Here is a 13,075-nt window from a genome sequence, read left to right as displayed (position 1 = left end):
CCCCTTTAGTGCGCTCCTACAATGATATTGTCAATTTCACTTTTTTACCCCCTCCATCAACATGTCCAGAGATGAGCCAAGAGGAACATTTTTACACTTCATATTTTTGGTGCATTAGTCTCGGCAGGCTACATAACACATTCATGTCATAACACCCACATTAACATTTAGCCTATTCCCTATGGGCATTTTTAACTTCCATTGATGTGCAGTAGATGTAAGATCAAATGTGAGTAATTCTGACATAAACACATACATTTTATTTTTAAATGATCTATGTCTTGCACTGGCCAATACTACCCATGGCAGTGTAGGATATCATACACTAACACCATAATCTGCTAATTAACTTTACCATGCCCAAAGAAGAGCAATAGTTGCTGGCAATAATGTAGATCATTACATTTTCAGTCTTTAGATTTGCACTCCCCTCGCTCATTCACCAACTCTTTAGCAGCATCAGAAATCCCAGAAAGCCAATTTTTCATGCAGTAATACAGATGTAATTAGAGGGATAATTGGTAACTTCCCATCAGATTATAAACACATACTGTACTGTAGAGGTGGCTTTAAAAAGATCTCAAATGAAAACCCCTATAAAAAGACATTTGATGTGTAATTTGATTCACATTCATTTAAATTACGTTAATAGCCTTGTCATTTTGCTGCATCTTTATCTATGCTTTTCTTATTACCTTAAAGACCTCATTGGTGTTTTTTATTTACCTGCATTTTCCCCATTTACAGTGTTTATATCATTAATTGTCTTGTTGCCATATAATCCTTAACATTTATTTCAATCTATTTACTGATAATTTGGGGTAAACATTTACAAATAAAATGTTATTTCATTGAGGTGCCGCTGTAAAATTGTGTTAAACCAGGTGAAATGTGAATAAAAGGGGTTTCGATTTGCGTTTAGGACTGGTGTCATGATAGAGGCACTGACCAAACCTGCCTGTGTCTGGTTATAATGAATGCCACCCTGGGCCCCAGCAGGTCCTTCACTGCTGCATGGGTCCAGGGATAATTTGAATTGGAGCATGTGCCATTGCAATCTGCCCATCCCCCTCCTCAATCCCTGCCAACTGCCACACTGGTGTTCACAAACACTGCTGCCCATCTGCGGGACAAAACACTGGCCAGGGCCCCAGTTACTCCTGCATTCAGAAAAATACATTGTGGTCGTGAACTCACTTTTGTAAGCGACTATCACAAAGTCAAATGTTGCCTCTCCCTAGTCGTTAACAGCATATTTAAGTCAAAACAGTAAATAAAATGAGATTTTGTATATTGCTGCTGTGCAATACAATTGACATTAAATATTTTCTAAATGCCTTGTGTTCACTATAGCTTACAAAACAGATAGCATAGTATTGTAAAATGTAAATTAAATGAACAGATTTTGTTTGTTTTTCTTGCATACATTGAGCAAAGCAAAAGTTTACCAGGAAAAGTATGTTTAGTAGTTTCCTTATTGTGGCAGGCATTCTCATTACTTGATCATGGCTCCCTCTTTTTGTGTTTGTGTTTTGCCATCTGTCATCTTGAGAAGCAAATGAACCAGCTGCCATGGAGTGTGATCTTGCCCAATCAGAAATGTGGTTCTTTTCAAAGCGCATCTGTGTGAAACCTTAAAAAAATGCTGATGAAAAAGAAGTGTCTCAAAGTTGTTAATAACATTTTGGCTAGAGAATGTTTTCACCTAGATGCCCCCGATTAGCATAAATGCATAAACTGTGCCTCATTACAAAAAGGGAGCTTTTGTGCAGGGAGTGTACAAACTGCATTCCTCCTGTCACGATCAGAGAAAATAAAAGAAATATGATGTAACAGGTTGTTCTAGGGGAACAAAAAAAAAATGTTATTCTCCAACCATTCTCAATCACACTTCTTTGTAGAACAGATGAGTGTTGAATTATTTTATACAACGCTTGAAACACTGCCCAACACTTTTGCTGGCCCACAGTCAGTGGGAGGGGAGGGGCCTCCCTCTGATCCTTGTCTCCAAACCCCCAGCGACAGCACAGCTGGGTACGAAGGATCAGCCTAATTTTCAGGTCCCTCAAATGATCGCCATGAAGAGCAACCACTAATCCCTTAACTGAGAAAAATGATCTCCTATAGCCCTGCAGTGTAGCGCCAGACCCCGAGAGTCCAGTTAGGACCCAACATGCATGAGTGGGGGTGAACGGAGCAGGACACCAGGCTGGTCCCAGTCCCCCCACCCCCCAGTTTCCTCTATAATGGAGAGTGTTGAGCTGTCCAAAAGTGATTAGCATGAGGGAGCCTCTGGCTGATTAAATAATGGGGAAATGCACAAACCCTGTTGTTGTTGCGGTTTGTTTTTGGGTGTATAAGAAACTTCTATAAACTTACTGCTGGTAAACTGCTTATACGTCGAAACTAACTTTGCTTTTGTATAGGAGTATCTTGGTAGAATGAGTTTGATATTTTTTATTTGTATGATAACAGAAGATACTCTTTGCAGTTTTGTACAGTTAAAACTGTCACTTTTGGAAATGGAAAGCCACCCATAATGGCGCCCCATCCATAAATTGCATGACAGCTGAATATTAAAGGAATACTCAACTGAAAATGTACTATATTTTAAAGTATGTAGTATCACAACACTCAACACCTGCAGGCTTGAAAAAGTTTGTAGTTTTCTGCTTCATGATAACACTCATAGCTTGCACTACTAAATACAGCACTTCTGTGGCACACTATTGCCTGCTCAGAGCTCAGAAGATCCAATAGAAGCAGTGTAATTAGCAAATTATTGGCAAAATAGTTTGGAAAATATTCAGTATGAGGATCAACAGCAAAGAAGTGGATTATGCAGCACAAAGTTTCTATGGACGTTTTTTTTTGTTTTTTTTTGGCCGTGACTCTGGATCACCATTAGAATCGCTAGTAACTTCTGTGAATCGAAGCCGACTACAGCTGCCGTCCTTCATTAAGGAGCAAACAACAAACTTTTTAGAGAAACACGTCCATAAAAAATGTCCAAACCTATCCGGCAGGATAATGCATTCTCTACCACTGATCAATTTCTTCAGTATGATCCAAATGTTCGTCGCTTTGCGAATAATAAATAAATAAATAAATACACTACTTCCAGCAAAGCTTCAGAGCTATGAGGAGGTGGTGCTAGGACACTGGGAGTGATTGGCTCTGTTGTTGAGATCCTGAGTGTTTGTAACATAAAGAACATACAGATAAATGGTGGAAAAGTGGTGTGAAAAGTGTTATACTAATGTGATGATACATTTGGACACCTTTCAGACCTACAGACGTTTAGTTTTTGATACTCAAAATATAGATTTTCAGTGGAATGCTTCTTTAAACTACCATTTTATTCCAATATTTGATACTAGTACATTGTTTGTATTGCATTTAAACATCTGAGTTTCATATTTGAGCTTGATCAAATATTCAAGCTGCAGCACTTAGTCCCATGCAGTCACTGTAAATAGAAAAAAATGTACATAAAATCCTGAAGCATACATATACAAGTATCTTGTGGAAAAGACAAAGATGCAGTGCTTGGATGCATCAGTGAAAGTCTGGCTTCTCTGGGAAAGTGCATCCGACCCGTCTGATGATGACATTGGCGGCGTAGTGTCCAGCCCGGATACACTCCTCCAAGTCTTGCTCTTGGACCAACGCATAGAGGAATCCTGGGTAGACAGCAAAGCAGAGGTCGACCTGTAACCATCCATCACCTCCAAAAATGTTTGGGGAGCATATCTTATTAATATGAGCCAGATACTAATGGTTTTTGGATAAAGGGACAATGCTGTTTCATCCTCAACAGGACCAAAATGATGACTGTTTTATGTGGTGCTATGATCAGCTCATACAGAGTAAAAACAGCAGGCTAAATGTCATGCTCATATAATCTGGAGGCATTACTACGTAACATAGTTGGCCGGTATCAAAGGTTAATTGGGATTGTACACAAAAATCAAGCTGTGTTGAGGATGATTTTCATGCCGTACCTCCCACAAAGGCGTCTCCGGCTCCGTTAGTGTCCACAATATTGTTTTGGTCGATGTTCAAAACAGGAAACATGGTCACCTTCTCACCTGTGGTCAGAAAAACAAGAGGGATGTTAATTAAAGTTGAACACCCATGGATTTGTTTTCCTTTTTCTCCCAAGTCTGAGCTTATTATTCAATGGTAACTTCATCTAAAAATCATAGGTCATTTCACACAGCAAGGCTTTGTTTTAATTGGAGATGGTCATTTGACTTCAGCGACGCATACTGTAGTTTTATGGCTTATTAATGACGTGCAAAATAGAAGATTGGGACTTATAGTACATATGTACAACATGATAAATATTGAGTAACTCAAAGGGAGTCATCAAGGGAGTTAAACATTTAGCCTTGATAGGACAGTGAACTTCACTTAGCATCATGGCCACCAAAGCTGAATATAAGCTAACACTTTTTAAAGTTGGGGAAAGACTTTTGAATGACATTTTCACTGTAAATCAGTGAATGTTTGCTTGATAAATAACATACAGCAGACAATTGACTGTGACGGACAAATGGACTATTGAACTATTGTTTTAGCACAAATGACAATGTTAAACTAAAGGACACTTCTGTAAAACAAATCATGCAATGCCCTGCAGTGGCTTGAATAAATGTCCCAAAAGCAACAGATGATCAAATACAAAAAATCTCAAAATGTTTAGGTGAGTACTCTGAAGAATAAAAAAATGCAAGAAGATGTAGCTGTAAGTTGTGTCAGTTCAAAACGGAATCCATTAAATGAGGGTTTTTATTATCTTCAGTGGATTATATTGCTTCAATTATCAGTAGCATATGCACTTCAAAGGGACTCCCAGTTTAAAAGAGAGAGGGGGAAAAAAAGAAACAAAAATCTACCAGATGACAAAGTCTCGAGGTGTAGAGTGACATTAAATCAGCAACTTATGTCAGAACATTCTAAACCACACACACAATCTTCAAACAATCTGAGGGCTCTGGTGCCGACGTGAACCTTCAAAAAGGTGCAGGAGACAAAAGACTGACATGTGGATAAAAGGAACACGAGGAGGCTGACAGACCTCTTATTGAGAAAAAAAGGTTGGAAGTTTACGGAGAACACGAGAAAAAAACTACAAAAAGTTGTTTAATGAGGCTCCCTGCTAATCTAACAATGGCTCACAAAATATCTGCGCTGCAGATAAGACACCCCCCGCCTTACCAGTTTTTGAATACATTTCTGCTCTCGTCCTACAGGGCAAAAGACACACAACCTTCAGCCGTGCTTATCGACACCTGATGTCAAGGAAATTACTGTAAACCACTAACTGTGAGAGAAACCTCATCAAGCTGCATTTGAAAATGACATCTTACAGAGCAGAATGTGACTGTATTACAGGCCAGGGACTGAAAATGTATCAGATAAAGAGTTGTGTTTCATAATGACATTTAATAACATTTTCTCTTTAAAAGTGAAGCAGGAGATGGAGCTTTTTCACAGCAGACATTTTGGCTTGGAAAAGCACAAGTGTAATTGATGACCATAATTGATATACAATTGATAAAAAAAACAACTGCATCGATTTAAACTGTTTCCAGATTGCTGGTATTGTGCATGGCGGGTCATTGTCACTTTCACTGGGACACTTGATGGAACTGAGCCATTGTTAACAAAATTAATTTCACCTGTGTTTTTCCTGCTAAGACAAGTCAAAATGTCTGCTGTTAAAAAGGTATAGTGTCACGTTGATAATAAATTACAATAAGACAAGAATCCGTTTAGGATCAGCTAATTAGTAGCATAACGACTTCGCTTAATTAATGCCACAGATGAAGGTAGAGAATCCTCTTCCCTCTTAAAACGATTAACCACAATGGAAAATGTGCTCATAATAATTTACAGTTATGTCACTTACTCCACAGTTAAGAACCGTTAAGATGTGGTCGTGTTCATGTGCTGCACTTTGCGGCTATAAAAGCGGATGCTTTAAAGTTTGAGGCTGCTGCACTTGTTCAGCACACAGATTCTGCTGTTCATTAGACCTGAGAAATCAGATATAAATAACTGTGTAAATATGTTTGCGGAAGTTAAAAGAAATGGTTAACCTCTTCAGTGTGTGGGTGGTAGGAGGAGTCATGTCTTAACCTCTCACATGAAGCTCATCTTTGTGATAACACTACATCCAGAGGTGTCAGAATTCACTGAACAAATTTGAATATGTTAGACCTACTGCTATGTTGTTGCAATTAGCAGTTCTGGGTTTGGATTGTTTTTAAAATCCTTTAAATTAACTAGGCATTTTTTATTGTAGCCTACTCTAACACGCATTCGCTATCTTATCAAAATTCCTTTTTGCAATCACAGCTGCTTTCTGTGTAAAATAATTAGAATACAAACCACTCTATGAGCTAAAGTCACATACAAATCTACCCTAGGTCTTTACAAACAATCTAAAACTAGAACTTACAAACAGTATCATGATAATCGGTAAGTCCTTTAAGTATTCACATTGTTTTACAGCTAGCATGCAATTTCTAGACATGCTAGCTGCGTGGCTCTTGAGATGGCAATGTGGGTCAGTTGGTTGGTACACCACTTTGGTCTAAACTGAAATATCTCAACAACTACTGAATAGAGTGCCATGGAATTAGCGCTATCATCAGGCCTAAATTTTGATTTATTTTTCCAATATGTTGGTTTATGACTCAATACTTAGAAAAAAAATTACATTCCCGTCCGCCTCAGCTGTACTTTAGTGCTTACAAATGTTAGCATCCTAACACTCCGGGAACATGGTAAACATTACCTGCTAACCACCAGCATGTTGACAGTGTCATTGTGAGCATGTTAGCATGCTGACGTTAGCATAAGTACTGTGCTGTTCTTAGAAATGCTTTAAATATTTAGCAAAACATGTAGATGTGAACATGTGAATTTGAAATGCAGCACCTAAAAGACATACTTTTCAACATTTACAGAACTTTGTGTGAGCATTGTTTCTAAAAGCATGGCACAATAGACTTCCAATATTTCTCTTCCTTCTATCATCACGGCCAAAGTTTTAAAGCTGTGTACTCTGCTGCTAGGGGAAAGTTCACATAACCTCATTGATGCAAATTATTAAATTTGACTGACATGTTAACTCGGGTTACAGTCCAACAATTCCCCAGCCGCCTGTAACAAAGATCTCATTGGCAAAAATCTGTCATGGAAATGGCAATAAAAAAAATTAAAAACTCCTGCCAAAATACTAGACTCTGTTGTTTCTGGCTTATAGAATGTCTGAAAACATCACTTTGCTAAACTCATTTCACATTTCACTGTTATTTTTAATCAATAAAACTCTGCTGTACTTTTTTACACTAACATATTCTTGTTCCTAGAGTTTGTTTGACAAAATGAGTAAAGCAGCAGATTAGTGGTGAATATGTGGGAGTGTAGTATGGCTGTGCTTTGACAGGTAACCTGCAAAAGAGAAAAAAAATAACTGAGAAAAGCCTTGAAGGAATTCAAATACTTTCTCAGAGTAAGCTATAATTGTGTGCTTTTGTTAATTCGCTCTTCATAATTCTCTCATAACAACTCTTGAATGGTGGTGATTAAACTTAAGAAATTCTTTTAACAGACGTCTCTTTGAAATGAGTATCAATTAAGTCCTTTATTATTGGCTATTCTTTTTAACAATGCCAATTCACAGCACAACAATGACTGAGAAAATGCTCTCCTGTTAAAAGATGGCGACTGTACGTGCAAATAAGATGACCTTGGCTTTATTGGAAAATGAGCATATGGAGGGTTGTTCTGACTCTGAAATTATTACATGCTCCACTTGGTTGTGTTCCAGCGCCTTTGTTGCTATTGTTGCTTTGACAGAAAGCCGGTAGATCAAATAGTTGGCACATCATTCAAATTAACTTTGATCCTGTCACACTTTATCATCTGCAACACAAGTAAAACAATTAATACATAATTTTATATCCTGAGCTTCTAAATGAATGGGAATTACACATGACTACTGTGCTAAAAGGCATGAGCTAAAGTACTCAGAGTTTAAGTACAACATCTTTATGTGAGAAACTTCCCAGAGAAGACTTCTTCTGGAACATTTCCTGCTGCATTTCAGCCAAACTGGAGTGGAAAACAACGTTACTGCTTTCTTGGCAAACGCGACAGGTTAGGAGCAAGTTGACATTCAATCTGTTTCCCTATCATAACCAGCATCTTTGTTCACAATTGAGTTAGAAAAAAAGGAATACATATGCCTGTAATTACTGTAACCACAGGCAAAAGATCATCGCCAACCAATATCCTTTCAGGGAGACATGAAAGAAAACACTTCACCGTGAGATGCCAAGGAAAAAGAGAGGAGGTCTTTTTCTTAGCCCAGAATGTTAATTGATTTTGTCCTTCATGAAGTATAAAACATAAACATCCCACTTTTTAAACAGACTAAGATTTCTTCAAGTAGATTTTAAAATAATTCTGCAACGTTTAATCTACTGTAACTTTAGGGAGAATGACAAATAAACCTGCTCTAAGAAAAGAGCATTTTGCCTTAAAGCCAGTATTTACTCCTCAGTGATTTACTCATGTGATTAACATGTATAGATCAGGTCTTTTTTTCAAAGTTGAAATCTGCCTGCTTGGCCCCCTTGAGAGCCCTAAAACTCGCCAAGGAGCAGAGTCAGGCTTTATCAAGTCCTTATCAGCGATTAGAGTGGCTACCCCCGCTGAATGATCGTTTATTAGATCTCCTCACCGTTAAGGTTCAGGGCACAATGATCTTAATTACTGCTTTAATGGGTGTATGAGCAAAAACCCAGTGTAGTTCAGCAGTGGCAGTGGCAGCTAAATAAAGGGCCATTTCCCCTGCTCCCAGCTCTTAAAAGGCACGTTAGAAGTGGTGGTGTGATGAAAGGATCCAAATGAAGGGCAGAAAAAAAAAGAACAATAACAAATTGACATCTCTTTTTGGAGAATTATACCATGGGGGAAGGCATTCTCCCATCCTTAATCACTATAAAATGGTTTAACATGACATGCAGAGGCTGGCAAATGATCAAATCCTGACAGGAAGACAAATTGCAAACAAAATGAGAGATCAAGTTTATTAGAGCGCCGCCTCTGGGAAATGAAAATCTTTAATTCTCTTTTTACATTGACATTTATTTGGCTGGCATGAATAGCGACACACACACACACACACACACACACACACACACACACACACACACACACACACACACTACTGTAACTGCTCCACAGCAATGACAGCACAGTCAATGACATTTATCATGTTTGCCTTTGTAGATGACATCTGAAACACATTGTATTTCATCCTGCCTGCATTCATCATGTATTTTATATAAAGTTCACAGCGGCGCACAGCTCTGTCTTCATGCAGGAGCAATGAGAGAAGCAGGCAGGAATTATCCATCACCTCCAGCACAATGAATTGATTGTTGCTCTTTTTAACTGCCGGGCTCCTGCTTAAAGATTTCTTTTCAGGAAATGTACTTCCAGGAATTCTACTTTGAAAAAAAAGAAATTAGATTTTCTTGATTTAAATACATGCTATTAATTAGGACTGGGCAATAACTATATACTATTATAATTTAGCCTATTGATAAATAAATTATTGATAAATGTCCACCTGATGCATCAAAATCCAATATTCCCTCTCCTTTTAGCTCTGTTTTTGTTCTCCACCAACTCCAGAGGGAAATATCTAGCTTTTAGCTGCTAATTCTACTATGTTCACCAGCTAGTTGCTAATTTGTTGCTAAAGTGGCTTGCTGCAGCTGTAAACAACACTGATGAGAGTGAGGCTGTAAACCTGAAACAATAATTTAAAAGATTAAAAACCTTTGGAGAGCTGAGGAGAACTGCAGAGTTGGGTAATAGTTCTGTGGGTTCCTTTTTCAGATGACATAGTTTTTTTTATTATCAATTTTTAATATAAAAATATTGATTACAGCCACTTTAACCTTTATCATACCAAGATAGTCTCTTGAGAGTCCTTGCCAAAATGGCAGCACACTTTTTCAGGCAATAAAAAGAAAAATACAATATAGATATAAATACAGAAAAGACATGATTAATCATTGATTGATGAATAATGCCTTCGGTGACATAGTGTACAAAGCTTCAGCTTGTAAATACTCATGCCAGCAGTGTGAAATTGAGGACACTGGACACATGTGAAGACAGTGTCCTGCAGTGCTAAAAGTCCTGCTGTAGCTGTGCTGCTCTGCAGTCCCCAGTGATGAGTGATATGTTGGAGTCTTTACCTGAGGCCATCGCTCCTCGTGCACAACTACTCTGAACTGCAAGGGCAATGAGGAGAGACACCCTGTGGCTCCAAACAAAGGCAAAGGCTCCCAGTAGTAATTGGAAACTATCGTATCTACCCACACCGCTTAAACTTGCAACCCCTGCTCAGTTATGATGACACTGCCTTTTAATGTCCCACTAACAAATATGCATCACATCAAAGGAAATTGGATTGATTTGAACCAAGGACTAATGTTATCAACCTCTCCTCAAGGTCCCTCTGCCAGCATTTTGCAGGAAGAATTACACTCTTAAGGTGTAAGAGAAGCATTTAAAATTGCTGAGGACTGGCCTGGAGTCTGTCCAAGACAAAGTTAGAAGTACTTCACAAATCAATGCCTGCTTTTTGCATCCCCCACACTTCTTTTATGCACTGAAATGACAGAATGTAGTGCAAGCATTCTTTTTTCCAACATCTGGGGTCAATATTTCAGGTTAAACTTCAAAGAAATTACTGATAGCGTTCGGCTCTCTTCAGTCATCGATCTACTATCTATTTAAGGCTGCATTCTGCAGTTTTGAGATATGAGGTTTAAGTGAAGGGTAAAGATGTCCAAAAGAGGCCAAAGTTGGGATGGCTTTGAGTGATACAGTACTTAGGTGGAAATATGTGTTGAACGGCTAACAAAAAATGGCCTACCAACAGTTGCAACAGTGTCATCCTTGCCCTGGGTGAAGACCACTACTCGCTGCCGCTTGTTATTCTCCTTGGGGAGGTTTTGGGTCTTCTTTGCAATCTCTGCAATGTCATCTGTCTGTAAAAACACCAAACCACTGGGTTAGTATGTGAAGTTGAATGAATGCATTGTGAAGTGCAATTTCTGAGGAGTTACTCAAAGATCACAACTGTGACTGAAAGGGGTCAGATATTTCCAATCCTGGCAGACGGATCAAGTGATAATGAAACCAGATGGGCTATGAAACTGCTTCGAAAAAGATCAATAGAAGCACTCAATGATGTTTCCATGCAGTTAAAAGATTAGAATGTCATATTCCCTAAGTGAGATGAAAATAAGCGTGTGAAGATATGCTGTTGTCAGATAAAGCTACTTCTGAGCTGAAGGGATAGGTGGTGCGTGTACTGTATCATTCTCTTCCTAAAACAGGCCATCTCTCCTTAGCATCTGCACAGAATGGATATTCTCGCCTGGAGACGACAGAACTCTCCAGAGTGCTTGCCTTTGATCATGAGAGGGATAAAAAAACACACCTGTCAGTGCTACTTTATTATTAACTCATCATAACGTACTATGAGCAGGTGGAATGTCTTTATCGTCATCTCGCAGTGGGGTGGACTCTGCTTTTCCATAATACATGACATTGAGGAGCTAGCATTAGGGGTTGTAGACGCCTCTAGCATCTGTGTCAAAGCTAACACTCGAGCACCTTCAGGGCGAGCAAATACTGTGGTTATGGGAGTAATCAGAGAGACTCCAATACCCAACCCAATACCACCAGCCACACTGGCTCACTCAAACCAATGAGCTTTTACACCTCTGAATGCCTCCCAAATGTCCTTTAATCAGCCCTGAGAGGTCCGGGGAGACTCTGGGCCGAGGAAAAATGGGTGTAACACTCTAAGTAAGTGCTAATGGTGAGGTTAATACAGAGGCTGTTAGCAGGCGACGGTGAAAAAAAAGGCAATTTGTCACTGTGACTGGATGTAACCACAAGCACTCCTCCAGACACTGAATGCAAAACCACACAAGGCTTCGGCACATTGTCACCATTTGGTTTTATGTTCGCCGGCATAAAAAAGGCACTCGGCTCAGGTTTAGGAGCTAAAAGATTCTAAGGGCCAGAGGTGGTAGGGTGAGCATCATGGCTGTTGAGCAGGACAAGCTTTACACACACATAAACACACACATACATACAACTTCCTCCTTTTTGCATGGTAGAAACACTTACCTGAAAAGATCCTATGGCATGCAGAAAAATAACGTGAGTGTAAAACAAATGAATTGACAAATGATATGGTCAATGTAGTTTACTGTTGACAAATAGCAATATTTACGATTGTGTGGCAACTGATCAGACATAAATCAACAAAGCGTGAAATATAAAAGCTTCACAAGGGTGTTAAATTATGTTTCTGTGTTGAAGCCGGTGAGAACGGGATCGACTCCACTGCAGGCTGTTTGACAAACACTGCCAGGTAAAGATTCAATCAGAGAGCTTGATGTAGATAGTTCTTTAAGCATTTAAAAAGGGAAACAGATCACAATCAGGCGACTGTGTTCAGATCTGCTGATTGTTGTTTTGAGAACAAGCTTTTTATCTTGTATTTACATTGAAGAAGTACTGCTGTCATTTTTGTTAGTCATCCATAATGTGATGATAACAATGTTTCAGAATACATTTAAAGTGTATCTTGTCAGATATTGACAACTGGGCAGCAACTACAACAGTATCCAATTATAGTATCCCTCAAAAGTGCCCCACTGACCAATGAACTGGACCTCACTGGCCTTAAAAGAGTCACACTGCATACAAAGACACACTTCTGTATACACTTTCAGATGTTTAGTGTAAATTTGACAGAATAACTGTAATAAAATAAAATATTTTCTGTACTACAATAGGATAAAAATTCTCAGTTTTCCTTCTCAATTCTTTGTTTAGTGTCTTATAGTAGAATCATATTTGTGATAGGATTACATTGTGTTATTTATAATAATAAAAAGTCTGTTGTCAAAATTAATGATTGATTTGGATGACGTTGTCAAAAAGAGTTACTCTA

At 38.6% G+C, this 13,075-nt stretch overlaps 1 protein-coding gene and 1 long non-coding RNA gene across 3 annotated transcripts in view; one reads left to right on the top strand and one right to left on the bottom strand.

The window, feature by feature from the left end:
- The window catches only part of LOC118494251, a 60,237-nt gene that overhangs the window by 1,737 nt on the left and 45,425 nt on the right, over positions 1 to 13,075 (top strand). The gene's annotated exons all lie outside the window — the stretch shown is intronic.
- The window catches only part of adkb (adenosine kinase b), a 114,856-nt gene continuing 103,645 nt past the window's right edge, over positions 1,865 to 13,075 (bottom strand). For both annotated transcript variants that reach the window (XM_031315052.2, XM_031315053.2), the window contains exons 9-11: positions 10,976 to 11,090; positions 4,005 to 4,091; positions 1,865 to 3,683 (exon numbers count right to left, since the gene is read on the bottom strand). In XM_031315052.2, the coding sequence (XP_031170912.1) occupies positions 3,559 to 3,683; positions 4,005 to 4,091; positions 10,976 to 11,090 (327 nt within the window). In that variant the 3' untranslated portion in view covers positions 1,865 to 3,558. The remainder of the gene's footprint in view (positions 3,684 to 4,004; positions 4,092 to 10,975; positions 11,091 to 13,075) is intronic.

Source organism: Sander lucioperca, chromosome 22 (genome assembly GCF_008315115.2).
Source record: "Sander lucioperca isolate FBNREF2018 chromosome 22, SLUC_FBN_1.2, whole genome shotgun sequence".
Classification (NCBI taxonomy): Eukaryota; Metazoa; Chordata; class Actinopteri; order Perciformes; family Percidae; genus Sander; species Sander lucioperca.
This window is presented reverse-complemented; position numbering and strand designations above follow the sequence as displayed.